The following is a 17,791-nucleotide window of genomic DNA, read 5'->3' as shown; positions in this document are numbered from 1 at the left end:
GTAGGGACAGACTAACGTTCTTCTTTTTGACTAACGATTCCAAATTTAGACATTGGCCTTACAATCGCCTTTTTGATGATTTTAGAATCTGTAATTCTTTTCGTTCTGAGTCGGATGAGAATCTTACGTAGGCTTGCATTTGTATTAGTGCCCATTTACCTTTTACACCTTGTTTTGAGGTGTTTGTATGTTCAGTTATTTTTGGTTGTAATAAAATCTTACAAATTTTAGATTTGGAGTCAGTGGTCCTTTCCAAATGAAGTCCAATTGTGGTAGATATATTTTGATAATTGTGTTTGTCCCCTCCACGCTATCTGGCAAATAAAAAGATCCTGGCGACCTGTGAGGATTCTTGGAGCTAGCCAGGTAGGCAAGAATCCGGCATTATCACTGTCACAGATGCCCTGTTTATGAGGTGCGGTGGACAAAAAGATGTGTCAGAGTTTGTGATAGGCTGTAGAATCCATGATGAAGCACATAGCGAATGTTATTTCTGTCATAGTGATTTCATGCACAAAAAGCATATTCCAACTAATCTCTCTTGCTGGTTGTTTAGAAAATACATTTAATCACCAAGATTCATAAGTTATGACAACCTACTCATTTTTCATTTACCAAACAAGAAATACTGTTATGGATAAAAACAAGAGATATATTTCTGAGCCAGTACTCTCCCGCTTCCGGGAGCAGTGATTCGGTGTGGGAAGGATGGCTGTGGAAACACGATTTTCAATGTGGGTCTCCAAAGGCCTTGGCGAGCGCGATGTGGGCTGCTGGGGTACCTTTATTAGGCTGAAGTCGGCCATAACCCCACATTTCCTTTGAAACGAGTGGGTGTGTCACTTACAACATACCTTTGCCTGGAAGAACGACAGTCTGCATTTGTAGTTATTATACCTGATATGAGAAAAGTAGTCATCAAAACAGCTATTTACATTTTTTGTGGAATTTACAAACAAAACGGTACTAAAGACAGCTGGAAGTCTGTTTCGTGAACCCCCTCCCCAAGGAGCTAAATGATGTGATCCAGTCCTAGGGCTATGTAAGATGATGACGACACAGGAAGTTTCTGTGATTGGGTGATCTGATCTCCTTCAAGCTTGCTATTCAGTTCACAATGCTATCGTCGTGAAATCGACACATCCGAATGCAGTGACGCGTCTTGCATCAAATGACAGCTTGATCACAAAGGACGTCATCAGCTTTGCTGTGTGCTTCGGTCTCTGTGCTCTTTAAATGTGAAATTCTTACTTCTGCAAGACTACAGGGGGACTTTTGTCCTAGGGAAGGCCAATCGGGTGAATGTAGTCCATGAGCATCAGTGCTGTAAGTGATGAACCACACCTGGCAGCGTCACAATAAAACTAATATTTAAAGACATTTGACCAACATACCACTGTCTACTCGTTAATGAACTTTCAACGTCGGAGCACCAGAGACCAAAACAAAATGTTTCTAACGCAAACCCAGATCAATTTTGGGACAGTTCCGCCTAATATGAGCATGTATGTATATATATAGATCTATATGTATGTATAACAATGACATAGGACAGAACATGTGCCTTGGGCCACAAAGTGGATGTTGTTTGAGTTGAATGAAGCTCTCTCAGCAGTAGGACAACAAGTCTTTTTAGCTTTTGGCCATACTGTCCTCCTCGCACAGGAACAGTTGACGGACACATATATTCCTGCCATGGCTCATCAGAATCCTCTTCACCAGTGGTTTCTGGCATGTTTTTAATTCAATGACATTCCAGGGAAAAATAAAATAACAGAGAGTAGTCTTTCGCATTTGTGTTCAGCAGTAAACATCAGCTAACCAAGTAGCTGTGCATCTCCCTGGAGTTAATGCTCAGAACCACGCCTGAGTGATTACCTAGGAAACAATAAAAAAACACAAAATAAGATAGTTGCATTCACACTTTTTACAGATTTTTTTCTTACATTTCAGGCACACAGATCACACAAAAAGGTGGGAATACATATATTTGGTGCAGAGTTCTTCTATAGACTACAGGATACGGTTCTGTGCTTTGGTTAGTGATTTCAGCCACGTTTCACAATGGACTTGTGAGTTTTCAAGGTGTCTATCACAGGGGTGGGATAGGGTGATTGTTTCTGTGACGGTGAGGTGCACCTACTTCGGTGGGAACAGGTGACGAGGGTGGATGGTGCGTGGGGCGTCCATCCAACATGCCACTGACCTGCGACTGGACACTGACAGGCATCTGCAATAGGGGAACCGTGTAGCTGTTCAACTTTCTACCTCTGCCAGATGATGACACTGCAAGGCAACGATGTTGAGGCGGCGTGATAAAATGTATAGAGAGAAGATGGCGGCTAAGTTTAAACATATGTACTGTGCAAATTCCAACATTATGACAATGAAAAGAAAACTGGCTGTGACGTAATGCTGTGGTGCCTAAAGCAATCCCAATTTTAATTTATCCCAAAATGAGAAAACCTCACACTACCACACAAAATATGTTATTAATCTGTTCAAGAAGCATTTATTATTATATCTACTGAAAGATTTTGAGAATGTGAGAAAGTGTATTATTAGTTGTGGTAGATGGTAGTCGACCATAAATTACAATGTCACTATTCTCGTTAGATCCAGTAAAGGTTTCAGTAATTTAAACCTAAGTTTATTGCCTGATAGCTATAGCACAGAGCAGACAGACATATCTAAAAAAATGTCTAAAAGCATTTAGAAGTACCACCACAGTTAAAATGTCACAAACCCAACACAATAAAAATGTAAGGACTAAAATGACACCATAACAACAAAAATCCAATTAGGGGAACTGGATATATGAGCTTGTAAAGTTAAAAATATATATATATATAAAAAAATCATAAAGTTCCATCTTGTGGTTATCTAGGTCCACTTGACCGGTACCTGGGAGTGATTTAAGGTTGACCGCGAAGGAATGCAGGTTGGATACAGAAACCAGGTGCGACCTGGTTGAGAGTTTTACCTTTTAACATAGTCTCTGAAATAGAGGTCAAAAATCCCCAGTGAGACAAGGCAGCGGGGTGTGTCTGAAAATGACTCCACCAGGTTGGATTGCCACCAGACGAGGTCCTGGTGAAGCCATTGATTAATGACAGGAAAGCACTGAGCAGGTATTCATGTCTGAGGAAGGTTACTCACTGGCTGTATACTTTTGGCACCTTCGCCCAGTGAAGATTTCTACGCTTGCACTCATTCACTTGTTTCGAACTCTGATTCCTCCTGTGGGGTGCTTGCAAGCTGTAGCTGAACAGTGGATCTCCACAACAACCTGCTTAAATGGATTTGCTGCTGTGCAAAATCTCAGAATCATTGGCCCAGGGGCAATGGACCCTTGTCGGATAAATTTAGCAGGTCTATCCCAGAGGTCTTAGAAAATGTTTGTCCTCAAAGTCCCTGATTTTTCATGATGTTCTCTTTGACACAGCCTAGGGTCCCGGGACCTCAGGAACAGTACTTTGGGATTAGCAGAAGCTCCCAGCATGGTCAAGGGCAGGTCCAGTTGCAGCTGGTCAGTTGGGCTCTTCAAGAAAATGGCTTCTAGTAGCTTGTTGTATCCCTGTAGCTTAACAGGAGGTCAGTCAACTGACCTTTGGAGTCCACTTCTTTGTCCTGGGCACAAGTGGGAGGAGCTTCAGCTTTTCAGATCACCTCATAAGTCTCAACAGCAGGTGCAGTCCTTCTGTTCTCCAGAGGTCCAGTAGTGTTCTGAAGAGGGTGCCACATTTATTCCCACTAATAGGGGGTGAATCCTGGCCCTTCCCTAACCAATAGGGAAGCACTTCCCCGGGGATAACCCTACCCACTTTTGCAGCAGTTCCTGTGTGCTCTACTACAAACAATCACACAGTGCTCCAAAGTGGGATGATTTGGTTTAGTTTTGAATGTAAAGTAGTTCTTCATGCATTCCAATGGGAGCACTAGAGGAGGAAAGATACACCTAAATAGACTGCGAGGCTAAAATTCTACACTGGGCTCATCCAACATACGATTGACATTTTTCCAGACCAATGGCTGATAGGTGCAAAAACAAGTAGGCCAATAGTTTGTAGGGGGCTGACATAAAGCACACTATATGGCTTTACCATACCTAAAAATGAAGAAAACATACTTGCACATCCCCCTTTCTAAGGTGTTCCCATGATTGCAGAAAATATATAAACATCATCCGTACTCACATGATCAAAGCCCCCTCTTGGATTTTGGAAGGTGGTGAGACAATGATGTCATACACAAGGCCCCTCACAAATGCTATTTTTTCCCCAATTCCAACTACCTCTCTCAATCACTGGCTCAGCTAGCATTACCTCTCAGGCTGTCACTGTAATCAAGGGGTTACTCTTCCATCTGAAACAACATATTAATTTACTTGCTAAGTAGGACCCTACCTTTGCTGAAAGCCAACATATCTGAATGACCACTCCAAATTATCTATTTCTTAGTAACCCTTCATGAAGACGCAGCATTAGATGATCCATTGAAATTCCCACTCAAAACCACACACTCTGAAGTCACCTTCCATTACACATCTGATCCCACCCTCCCCCATCAATTCAGGGATTTGCTTTGTAGGCATCTGTGATATCTGAGAAGAATGTAAAGGTTAGAGCCAATAGATGATTCAGAACAGTAATCCTCTACAAATCCCTTCATGTAGAGGCTCTAGAAAGGGTGAACTGTGTCTTAAAACTCGATGGCAAACTACTGTCCAATTTTTTCACAATCTACGGCTTTATGGATAAAAACATTCCAGGCATATCAATAAAAGCCTGCTATATACTATACATCAGCAGAACATAATCATTCATTGAAAAGTGTGGGTTTCTAAAACAGACTTCCAATTTCTACTCCAAAGAATGAAGTTCACAGACCTGACATATCAAAATTGGGTGGCAGCCAGATAGCGTGGACGCTGGGCAACTCTTACCTTACACCTGGGGTGCTTGCGAGCGGCTTCTGCCTCGTGTGGACGCCGTGTGGACGCCTGGTTCCCCTGCCGCCTCGCGCCACCTGAGGCTGCAGCAGGGTGGAACCACAAGACCCAGCATCCCCCTTTGCCCCGCCCACTTCCGACGGACTACGCGCCCGGAGGCGCTACTAATTCAGAAGCTCCCTCGGTGGAGCGGGGGGTCAACGCTTGCAGCCAGATAGCGTGGACGCTGGGCAACTCTTACCTTACACCTGGGGTGCTTGCGAGCGGCTTCTGCCTCGTGTGGACGCCGTGTGGACGCCTGGTTCCCCTGCCGCCTCGCGCCACCTGAGGCTGCAGCAGGGTGGAACCACAAGACCCAGCATCCCCCTTTGCCCCGCCCACTTCCGACGGACTACGCGCCCGGAGGCGCTACTAATTCAGAAGCTCCCTCGGTGGAGCGGGGGGTCAACGCTTGCAGCCAGATAGCGTGGACGCTGGGCAACTCTTACCTTACACCTGGGGTGCTTGCGAGCGGCTTCTGCCTCGTGTGGACGCCGTGTGGACGCCTGGTTCCCCTGCCGCCTCGCGCCACCTGAGGCTGCAGCAGGGTGGAACCACAAGACCCAGCATCCCCCTTTGCCCCGCCCACTTCCGACGGACTACGCGCCCGGAGGCGCTACTAATTCAGAAACTCCCTCCGGTCGCGGGATCGCGCGCGGGTCGGCGCCGGGAGAAGCCCGGGACAAGGGCGGGACCGTCAGGGGCCGGAAGAGGCCGGGCCGGGCTACCCCCCTTAGTTGTTAAACTTTTGGACGTTATATCCATTTTTATCACTGGTGGTATCATTTCATAGTAAGTGCTATTTTAAACGGTTGCTACTGTGTTAGGAAGCTTATTAAATTTGATTTTCATTTTGTGCAGCATGTCTAAAACGACTGGGACTCCTCGTTCAACTGTGTCTACACTTGATAATTATTTAGTCAAAGTTGTGGACAAAATCAATAAGGAACGTAGACTATCCTTAGGTTTGACCAGCATTTGTAGTCCTGAGAATATAAGCCAGTTAGTCTCGGCCGAGATCCATTCATTTGATGACAGCCAAGTACTGGCACCTACAACTTCCCCACTGAGGGTGGGTGTTTGTATAACAGATCCTACCCCGGTTCCTCTGCCTGATATAGATTTGCCCTTGGATCTTGATACCAGCAAGCCTCCTAATGTCACTGTAGTTTCAACCCCTGTACCTCTTAAAACACATAGAGTGCTAAGATCAGGTCTACAAGTTAACAGATATGTTCAACCTAAAAAGGGGGCCCGTAAAAGTAAAAAGAATATGGTTATTAATGTCTCCCCTGAGCATACCTGTTTAGATAATGGTGATAATTCTACTCAAATGACATTAGCACCGGCTCAGTTCGACATGTTAATCGGTATGATTGATAGCAAGTTAGATAAAATTATCATACCGCTTTTAGACAAACTTGAGGCTATATCCAGGGAAGTGAACAGATTGGGTGAACTGGTGCAACAAGGTTTTAATACCCATAATAGCTCCCCATCGATTGTTATGGAGGGGGAGACCGGGGATTTAACGGGCCACACCGTGCAACAATCTAAAACCATAAAAAGTACTGGCCAAATCTGCATGGGTTCTTGTTCTCCGAATCAGTTAACTAATGGGATTACTTTAAGCAATGATCAGCGGGGGTCTGCAGGAAATACTATACAACGCGCCCCCGGGGATATTCCTAGCGCCACTTCAGCTTTTGGTGCCCCGACTAATATAATTACTGATGATATAGGGAACTTAAATAGGTCTCTAAGAAGAGGGAGGTTTAATAATCTTCGGCTCCCCCAACCTAACCTGCCACCCGACTGCGCACCTTATGTGGCAGTTTTGACCAATGTGCCAGTTATCAGACAGGACGGGCCTAACTGTCCTGTGGAATCTCATGATTCCCTTAAGAATAAAACTGTGGCTTGGCTCAATCGTGAATGTGGTTTTCCGGTGGCTATGGCGGATCAGATCCTGACTACCACCAGAACAAACTGGATTGGACTGTCCCCTAAAAATATCCCTGGTGACTGTGTTATCATTAATTTTAGTAACCCTCATTTAGCAACGACTGCACTGATTCGTGCCACGTCTCGTCCCAGTACTGACCAGGGAATTGTACTTCGTCCCCTTGGCTTTTTTTATAGGCAACATACTGAGCACTTCCCATTGCAGCGGAAGGGAAGGATAATGAGGGGAGATGAGGGTCTAAGTCTGATAAACACTGAGGTAGCAACTGCCAACCGTTATCAATGCCTGAGTGGATTGGACCAAAATGATTGACAAGAAAAGGGCACCGCCCCAGGTTCTACAGATGAATCCCCAGGGAACCAAGGCCTGTTGACAATGGGCCCGAAAATTGGTTTGCCAGGGTTGATGGTAGAAACTTCTGTAATCTGTCTGCCCCTAGCTGTAATGGGAAATATACCGGATAATACTATGTCAGAAGATGAGATTTTACAGGTTGCCCCTTCTCAACATGATAACTCCGGTATAAATTCGGGGACAGGTACCCACACCTCATCTGATTGTCACATCGTAAGCTGGAACATTGCTGGGATCCGATCAAAAACAGATAGTCTGGGGTGGATGGAATTCTTAAATCTTTTTGATATCTGTCTACAGGAAACCTGGTGTACTGATTTTAAAGGTTATAATGGTTTTAACTTTTACCAGCTTCCTGCTATTGGCTCGGTCTCAGGTAGAGCCAAGGGTGGTCTACTTGTTTTGATTTCAGTTAAAGCCCCTTTATCAGTTATTAAATATGTACAAGTTGGGGTTTATTCCCAGATTTTATGGCTGCAAATCAACGGAGGTATGAATATTCTTTTAATTAATTTTTATAATAATTGTTTTAACGATTCTAGGGATCAGCCGGTCAAAGACCTCTCCAAAGCATTAGAAGAGTTGTATAAGGACTCTAATGAAGTCTTTGATTTACTTCTGGTTGGGGACTTTAATATTACCACCTGCCCTTTCTATGAGGATAATGTTTGCGGATTAGTGGACACTCACGAGGATGGGATTCTCCATTTTAAACATAATTATTATGGAGATGCCCTAAATAATCTCCTCGCCTCATATAATATGCTCATCATGGATAATGAGAAAAATGTACAAGGGGAAATTTGTCCTACCTTTTTAGGCCGAGGTATGAACTCTGTAATAGATTTTATTTGTATTTCCTCGGGCCTGGAGGTTTTGTTCACGGCCCCTAAGGTAATAGATATCCAATTAAGTGACCACAACTGCCTGGTAGTAAAGGCTAAGTTGTGGGAAAAGGATGCTGTCAGTATCCCTGGCCGCATTATTAATAGCATCGAGGCAGAGCGCCCCAATGGTACAAGACTCAGGTGGAAGGGGGACAAGGCAGTCATTACGTCCGATTTTATCATAACCAGTTCCCTGCCACATATTACCGCGATTCTCGAAGATAATTTATGTACTTCGTCCTCTATTGAACATTTTATTAGTATCAATGCGGCCATTGACCTAAAACTCACAGGTACCAGTAAACATAATGGGGATAAACCGAGGGGCTGGTTCAATTCAGCTTGTACCTCGGCCCTGAGGGAGCTGAAATCTGCCCTATCTGTTAAACCCAGAGATAAGGGACTGGTCACAGATCTAAGGGCCAGATACAATGAAACCCTTAATATTAGGAAAGCGGAACTTCGGCAAGAAGCCTGGGAAAACCTTTCCATGGCAGCCGAATTGAATAACTGTACCTTATTCTGGAAAACTGTCAATTCACCATTTCTTAAAGACGAAAAAATTCCAGAACTAACCTCCCATGTTATGTAGGCAGACTGGATTACACATTTCTCTAAAATTTTCCAGCCAGACGGCGGAGGGCAAACTTCAGGGAAACAATGGCCGCATATTCCATTAAATTTTACGGTTCAAGAGGTTTTAGATAGTATACGGGACAGTAAGGGGGGGAAAGCACAAGGCCCAGACGGGGTTCCAATTGATGTATATAAATTGGTCCCAGAAATTTGGGGGCCTCTGCTTACTAACATTTTTAACGCAGCTGTCAGAAATAAGATGCCCCCGACTTGGGAAGAATCTATTTTAATCCCAATAGTTAAGAAAGGTAATCGCGGGGAAGCCAAGAATTACCGACCAATCTCCTTGTTGGACTCTTCTGTTAAGGTTATGAGTCGAGTGCTAATGATGAGATTGGAGGAATGGGCCGAAGAAAACGGCATTTTAGCCGAGAGCCAGTTTGGCTTTAGGAAGGGTCGTGGAACGATAGAGCAATGTCTTAATTTAGAACTGTTGGTTGGTAAATATACCCTGGCAAAGACTGGCACTATCTATCTCTTCTTTGCAGATCTTAGTAGTGCATTTGATCTGGTGGACCATGGTATCCTTTGGGAAAAGCTATTAGAAATGGGGGCCCCAGAGGGTATTATCTTCTTCCTCGCACGCCTATATTCCAAATTAAGAGCCTGTGTCCGTTTTGGGCCACAAGGCGAGTGTACATCTATGTTTGAGATTGGGCGTGGAATTCGTCAGGGTTGTGTGCTAGCCCCATTGCTTTTCATCCTCTTTATCAATGAAATTGAATCCTTCCTTAAATCTCTGGCAGTGGATGCCCCCAAAATTAATAACGAATATGTTCCCGTGTTACTCTATGCGGATGACGTGGTTTTAATTTCTCGTACACCATATGGTCTTCAATTGTTGTTGGATGGTTTTATGCAATTTATCAAAGGTAGAAAGTTAGTCTTAAACAAATCCAAAACTTTTGTTATGGAATGCGGCCATAGGATTGGAAAGAAACAACCCTCTTTTTTCATTGAGGGCCAAAAGGTCCAGGTTGTTGACAATTTTTCATATCTGGGGGTTACTTTTTCAAATAAAAACACCTGGGCAACCGAACTTAAGAATGTACGGTCTAAAATGGCCAGAAGTGCCTTTGGTATTTTCACTATGGCCACCAAACTAGGAGACAGGCGGATTAGGGACATGCTGAAAATTTACCAGTCTCGGTGTGTCTCAATTGCTTTGTACGGAGCTGGCATTTGGGGCTACGCCCCGGCAGGTTCTCTTCAGGTTGAACAGAACGCATTTTTGAAAAAACTTCTGTGTTTGCCAAGCTCTGTTTCGAACACATTAGTGCATGACGAATTGGGTATCTGCCATCTCTCCGATTTGACCCCCCTTAGACCTTTGCTCCTATGGCGCTCCATCTGGACCAAAGAAGAGACTTCCATGTGTAGAGCTATCATTTCTGATTGTCTTAACCTGGACCATTTTATAAGGATCCCGTGGTTGAAGTATGTTATCGATAGCTTTCGGGCGGTCTTCAACATCGACATCCTTGCGGACCATCACGGGGAAGATATGTTGTCTAAAACTGATCTCAAGCAGTGTTTTTTACAACAGGCTGCTATTAAGAGACATCAGAACAGCTCCAACCTTTCATCTTATACCTTTTATCATGACTTGAATGAAGTTGGGGGCTTTCAACCTTATCTGTCACAAATAACTTGGAAGGCACATCGGTTTGTGTTGACTAGATTTAGAATGGGAGTCGTCCACAACCTTGTTGCCTTCCCGATTATGAATTTACATCTTGTTGGTCCATGTCTATGTGATAGCTCGACCTCCCAAAGCACTGTGCACTTTCTTTTACTTTGTCAATTGTATAAACACTTCCGGACTGCTTATCTGAAACCTTTGTTTTTAAAATTCAAAGTCAGAACTATACGTGACTGTATGTGTCTACTTTTTAATTTACATCATCCGGTAGTATGTTTTTATACGGCTACTTTTCTTCTCAAATCCATTAATGCAAGGAAAAGTATGCTTTTTTAAAATGCCTTTTTATTATGTTGAATTTTCTGCCTCTGTATTTATTACCTATTTTTGTTGTATTGTGTGCTTTTATGAACGTATCTAATGTTCGAATAAAGCCTTATGAAATGAAATGGGTGGCCCTTTCATTGGTTTTGTATCATATGCTTGGACTTCCAGCTCTGCTTTAAAGAAGCATGCTAACATGCTGTTTATTGCTATTCAATGGTACGACAAAAGTACATTCAGCATATGCTTTTAGATGGAAGGTTTGGGCTGCAATACAAGGATGATGTAAGAGTCTGGGATTTAAACCAATGTTCGGGTTTTGTTAAAAATGAAGAGCATTCGACGATTCTGGTTTTCTTTTAATTTATTATATTATTCAGATGTGAAGAAGTATTTGTTGTACAGTCCACTGGAAAGGACAAGCACAAGATAGGTCACTCTTTCTAGTTTAAACCAGTCTATAACCAGGACTTCAACTCTAGTTTTCTATTGGTCAGGGAGGGAAAATTTACATTTTTCAGGCATGTGTAACTGCTGCTTGAATCTGATTTGATAGGATCTAAATTAGAAAAAATTGGGCTAATCGCAAGACTGTGGGAGTATGTGAACCTAATCTTCTTTATGAAACCCTGCCTTTTACAGCTAGAGGTAGGGATTTGGGAGATGGCCAGGCTGCTGAACTGGATGCTGCTTAGGAAAGGGAAGTCGATAAGCTTGCATCTTTCACGGGCACATGTCCCTTTCATTTGAATGAAGAATCTCAACCTGAAGACCTGAAAGAAAGGCCATTTTATGTCAGTGTTTGAATAGTTTTATGAGATGTGAAGGAACTGGAATGACAAACCTTACAGGGTCATAGCTGCATATATCTGCAATTTCTATGGTATGAGGACGGAGTGTCTGATGGTTGCTTAGTGTTTGTCCTGTTTTGGATTATTCATTATCACTAATCTAAACATTTGAGCAAGAACTGAGATAGAAAATAGTTAGTATAGAATCTTAGTTCACATGGCTAAAACCAACTGATAAATGTGTCAGTTTTCACATATGTATTTGTTATGTTTAATCATGGGTATAGTTTCTACCATTTCTCTTGGTATAGTGATACATCATAATGTTTTAAAATGCTATCTAGATCTCCATTGAGGGACCTGAGTAGTGAATAAAATATATCTAGTAGGAAAGTGGATTAATATTTGGGGTGGACAAGTGTCCTCAAAGGATTAGTCCTGCACCTGCTAGATGTCACACTAATCAAATACAATAATCCTGTGCTCAATCCCTGGTAATGTTACACAAAGCAGTCAGGCTTGAATCAAATGTAATGTATAAAGGGCCTTATTTGCAAGAAAATGATGCAGCGCGACAACGCAAGCCATTTGGCTGCGCTGTGCTGCACCACTTTCAAAGCACAGGGATGCGTCATATTTACAACAATATGATGTATCCCTAAGCTCTCCCTTGCACTGGCGCACTAATGGCTGCCCTGCCCCAACGCAGGCAACCTTGCACCATGGTGAAAGGGTGTGTGTGTTTTAGGGGAGATTGCTTTTGTGCATGCATAGAAAGAGGAAAAAACAAGGAGAAATAAAAGTATTTCTCCTTGTTGCGCCTTCACAGGTAGGCATTCACAGGTTTACGAAATGATGTAAATATGGGAATGTGGCAGAATTAATGGGTTTTGCGTGGGAACACCCCCAGCAACACAGATGGAATGCCCCTTTCACACAAAGTGCGATGTGAAAAGGGGTCATATTTACAAGGCCAAGAAAAGCCAGGCAGGGTGGTTTTATGTGGCCTTGTAAATATGGAGCACCACACTGCGCCACCGGTATGTCAAAAAAAGTTATGCACCGGCGGGGCAATGGACTTGTACATATGCCCCAAAGTATTTAAGAGGTATATAAACAGTAGAAACAAATCACACAAAATGCAAAAAAGTCACAACCATCTTTCAAATAAAAACAAATTGTATGAGTAAAATAAGACCAGAACAACAAAAATCCAGCAAAGGGTACTGGAGATATGAATTTTCAAAGAATAAGAGTGCAAATGAGCTAAGAAAAATAAAGAGCCCAATGTAAGTAAACAGTCATAGTAAACTGGAACCAGGGTGCAATTTCAGGCTTACTGCAATGGAGCTGAGTTCGCATACATCGAGTGGTTTGGTCCTGGTGAAAGCCTGAAAGTCTAAAACGTTTTGAAAAAAGTGTCTAAGTTCCACTTCAGAAAGGGAGTTTGTCACTTTCTAGGAGAAAAATGTATGAAATTTCATTTACGTCCCAGAGCAGAATGGGACTTTGTCACTTTTTGAGAAGAAAAATCCCCTATGCACGGGCACTACTGAAATTGCAGTCGATGTAGTGTAAACAACAGGGAGATACCTAAAGCAGGTTGGTCCTGCTGGTTCTCTGGAGCTTTTAGGATTTCTCACAGAAAATGTTTTAAGCCCCAACTCAGAATAAGCCCAGACATAAAATCTATGTTGGGATTTACCGAGCCACGAAAATCAAATTTGCATGGCTTTGCATGGGATTGTATCCTAAAAGGATCGCAACACGGTGTTATGAGCCCCTTGCGTTACCTTGTGTCGAGGAGCCATTACATGGGTGGAGCATAGGCGTTCCAGTGCATCCAACCATGTATTTTGGCTCAAACAAATATTTACTAAAAATGGTGCGCCTGTCAGATGCGGACGTAATGAGGAGGATTTTCTTTATTTCTCCTCATTACTTTCCCCTTTGCATGTGTGCTGCATTTTGCAGAACACCTACAAAGAAGAATGAGCCTCTAAGAACAGTTTAGGGATGCCTTCCTGCACAAAATCTATCCTCACCACAATGCAAGCATCATTGTGTCATGATACAACAGTACATGCATTGGCACTAGACATCAAGAAGTGCTCCAGGGCTGAGAGAGCAAAACTGTGCCACAATCTTATTAGATATAGTGCAGTTCCTCTCTCGGATTAAATGCACGCAGCCTTCCCTCGCTGCGTTGCACCAAAGTTTAGTAAATCTGTCCCTTTGTTATTTTTTCAGAAATGCACAGAGTTGAAAACCAATCCGTCGCAGGGGAACTGCAATGCAGATACTTTTTAGGGTCAGTTAGCTGGAGCTCTGGACTTTCTTCTGGTGCTCAAAAAAGCCAGCAGGAGTACACGTTTAAGGCACTGCATCTCAGGGGAAGGCACTTAAAGAGTCGCACGGTGTCAGGCAGAGGCCAACAGCAAAGTCTAATCCTAGTCCAGCTGCCACTGGTCCACTCTGGTTCTTCACAGCCTTTTTTATCTTCTTGGGGCCACCCAGGGTGTCAGCCTTATTACTTGGAGCTATTTCCGTCCTTGGATAGGCGATCTAATGTCCCTAGGTCCTTGTCACAGGTCACAGATGGCAAGTGCAGAATGTTAAATCTGCCTGGTATCATTTTACAAGACCAGCGGAGTTCTGAAGAAAGCTGGGTAAGGGCCCATGTTGGATATTGGATTCCTGGTTGGCTGAGGTTGCAACCAGGCCAGCTAGGAACCACCACTCTAGTCAGGTAAGCTAGATACACACTAACATATAACCTGTGCTCACCCTCTCGTAGCTTGGCACAGAACAGTCAGGCTAATCAAAACAGGCAATGCGTAAAGTACTTGTGTGCAACACACACACACACACACACACACACACACACACACAGTAACACAATGAATACACCACAAAAAGACTCCACACACGTTTAGAAAAATAGAGAATATTTATCTTAGCAAAATGAGACCAAAATGACTAAAAATCCCAATCAGTAGAAGTCGAGATATGAATTGTTAAAGATTAAAGGCAAAAATATTGCTTTGAAGTCGCTAGTAGTCATAAGGTTACTTGAGGTCGTGAGGGACCGGTGAAAATCCAAAGTTCAGGCCGACCTCGATGGAGGGCAGGCTGGCTACAGGACCCAAGCAGGGCCTCCCTAGAAAGTACCTTGGATTTTGTGTCAGTTTTGTATCAAAAACAGCTGCAGAACCCACTTCTGAGGTCCAGAACTTGGAGACGGCACCTCAGGCAAGAGTAGGACTCATAGAAGGCAGAGTCCAGCAGCAAGAGCAGGATTGTAGGACGTCGTTTGTGTCCCTGAGACTTCAGAAAACAGGAGGCAAGCCAACAAGCCCTTGGAGATCACTTGGAGGTAAGGCAGAGTCCAGCTCTCCTTCAGCAGAGTCAGGGAGCAGCAAGCAGCAGGGCAACAAGCAGAAAAGCAGTCATTCCAGAAAATCAGTCCAGTTGAGTCCTTTAAGCAGCACAGCGGTCCTTCTGACAGAGGTTCGGTTCAAGATCCATAAGTGTCTGATTTTGAGGGGTTCCGAGTCCCAGTACCAAAAAAGTGCCTTTGATTTGAGGGATGACTTCAAAGGATCTCCTCGAAGTGCACACAGATTCCTTTCCAGCCCATCCTGTCTGCCCTGCTAACCTTGGGAGGTAAATCAGTGCTTTGAATGTGGACAGAACACAACCTATTAAAGTGTCAGCTCGACCATTTGTAGAACACCTATCTGCCCAGGAAGGCCCATCAGAATGCAGATGAATGCTCAGGATGCAGACAAGTCTAACCTTCCTGTGTTTGTGGCTGTCTAGAGGGAATGCAAAAGGTGTGGCTGTCACCTAGCCTAGACATGCATTGGAGACAGGCTGTCAGACAGTAAGTACAGAGAAATTGCCACTTTCTAAAAGTGGCATTTCTAGAACAGCAATGTTAAATACAACTTCACCAGTGAGGAGGATTTATTATTACCATTTCAAACATTTGAATATGAAAATACTACTCCTCTCTGATCAGGAATTACAGATTAAAATTGCATTAAATAATTCCAAATGTTGGCCTATGAAAGGAGTAGGCCTCACTGTAGTGAAACACGAAAGGCTGGTAGTCACTACCAGGGCATGAAAAACATAAAGTTACAAGTCCTACCTTTTATTTACATGCCACTCTGCCCAAAGGGCTCATTATGGCTTACCTTAGGGTGGCATATATGTAATAAATGGGAAGCAGTTTTAAATACCAAGTTGAAGTGGTAGTAAGCTGCACACACACACACACACACACACACACACACTGCAGTGGCAGGCCTGAGACAGGTTTGAAAGGCTACTTCTGTGGGTGGCACAATCAGTGCTGCAGCCCACTAGTAGCATTTGAAGTACAGGTCCTTGGTATATGGTATACCACTTTACAAGGACCTACCAGTACAACAGATATGCCAATCAGGTATACAGCAATGTCATCATGTTTAGGGGAGAAGCACATGCACTTTAACACTGGCTAGCAGTGGTAAAGTGCTCAGAGTCCTAACAGCAACAAGAAGAATCAGAAAAACGTAGAGGCAAAAGGCAAAAAGTCCAGGGGAAGACCACCCTAAGGATGGCAGGTCTCACAGCCCTGATTTGTAGGGTTCCCTCAGCTTGTGCATCAGGGACCCACATAAGGCACTCCTAATCAATCTCTAACTAACAGAGTAAATGTTTGCAGGCCCTGTCATACCAAAGTTTAAAGTAGTCTTACTGCAAACAGACTCAAAATGCAATGTGTCAGGGCAAATCCAAGATGGTCAAAGTCTTCAATCATACTAAACGTCGGCTGTAAGAGCTAGGATGAGTAGTGGAGTGCACTATGGAAATTACTAGAGAACTCTTACACATAACACTAAATTCCAATTTGAAGCAGGCTCTGAATGCACGACATAAATTGAGAAAGAAGTTTAGTAAAACAAAACAGCGTCCTTTAGGAACCAGAATGGGAATACACAAGAACTGTGATCTGGGCCTGTTCAATCCCTTTCAAAAGCACAAACATTTTACATGTGCCTCAGACAGGCCCATCATTCTAGATGTGTTTTTGTTTTGCAATCATGACAACTATTGCTTCTGTGGCAATTGCAGCAGCCATTTGGCTGTTGATGCTGTGGTTTCTGTAGTGGTAGCAGTTGTTGTTGCTGCTGTAGTTCCTGATGGTGTGACAGCGGATGTTGCTGTTGTCCTTGCTGTAGTTACACCTGTGGTTATTGTTGTTTTTCCTCTCTTGCTTATAGCTGTTTCTGCTGTTCTCACTGTCCCGGTGGTATTTGTGGTTGAGGCTGTGGCAGTTACTGTAGTTATAGAAGTTGTTGCTGCTGGGCTACATGCTGTGATGACAGCTGTTGTTGTTCCAACCATGTTGGCAACTATTGTAACTGCTGGGGTGGCAGTGGTGGTCACTGTTACAATTACAGCTGTTGTTACTGCTGTCATCCTTTCTGTGACAGTATATGAGGTTGTTTGCTGTAATCTCGACTGTGGCAACAGTAATTACTACTGCTGGCCATTCTATTGTTACAGCTGTGATGGAAGCTGTCATTGCTGTTGTGGTCCCTGCTGTGCTTGCAACTGTAGTTGCTTTTGTTTCTACTGTAGAAGTAGCTGTGGTCGCAGTTGATGTGGCATGCATTGTAGGTGCTGTGGGTGAAGGTATTGTGACTGCTGCTATTGTTGCCGTACTAGCAGCTGAGGATGATCTTGTGGCCCCTACTGTGGTTACGGCTGTATCATTGCTATGGTTCCTGACATGGTGGCAGTTTGGTAACTCCTGTGGTCTTGCTATGTTTACAGCTGTGGTTAATGCAGTGGTCCGAGCAATGCTTGATGCTATTGTTGTTGCTGTGGGTGTAGTTGGAGCTGATGTTGATGTTGTAGTGATGCAATGGTATCTATTCCCACTGTTTTATGTCCTCCTCACATAGCAGCTGTTATCCCTGCCTTGTAGGCGGCAGTTACTACTGCTATCTCAGTCGTGGTAACAACTAAGATTGGTACACCAATGATCGCTGCTGTTCCTGTTGTGCTGGTGGGTGTTGTTATTACTGCAATGGTAGTAGATATGATTACTGCTGTGATCACTGCAGTTGCAGCAAATTTGTTACTTCAGTTGTCACATCTGTTGTCTAAACTGTTGTTCCTACTCTAGTGGAAGATGTGGTTGCC

At 43.6% G+C, this 17,791-nt stretch overlaps 1 protein-coding gene across 5 annotated transcripts in view; it reads right to left on the bottom strand.

Moving 5' to 3' along the window:
• Nucleotides 1–545: 545 nt before the first annotated feature.
• SORCS2 (sortilin related VPS10 domain containing receptor 2) overlaps nt 546–17,791 on the bottom strand; it is a 2,262,720-nt gene continuing 2,245,474 nt past the window's right edge. For 2 of the 5 annotated variants that reach the window (XM_085642460.1, XM_085642462.1), the window contains exons 27-28: nt 2,144–2,286; nt 546–1,878 (exon numbers count right to left, since the gene is read on the bottom strand). In XM_085642460.1, coding sequence (XP_085498586.1) covers nt 1,855–1,878; nt 2,144–2,286 — 167 coding nt within the window. In that variant the 3' untranslated portion in view covers nt 546–1,854. The remainder of the gene's footprint in view (nt 1,879–2,143; nt 2,287–17,791) is intronic. The other 3 variants (XM_085642464.1, XM_085642465.1, XM_085642463.1) reach the window with 2 other exon arrangements.

The sequence above is a fragment of the Triturus cristatus genome, chromosome 2_2 (assembly GCF_964204655.1).
Source record: "Triturus cristatus chromosome 2_2, aTriCri1.1, whole genome shotgun sequence".
NCBI lineage: Eukaryota > Metazoa > Chordata > Amphibia > Caudata > Salamandridae > Triturus > Triturus cristatus.
Note: the sequence above shows the minus strand (reverse complement) of the source record. Positions and strands in the feature narration are given on the sequence as shown.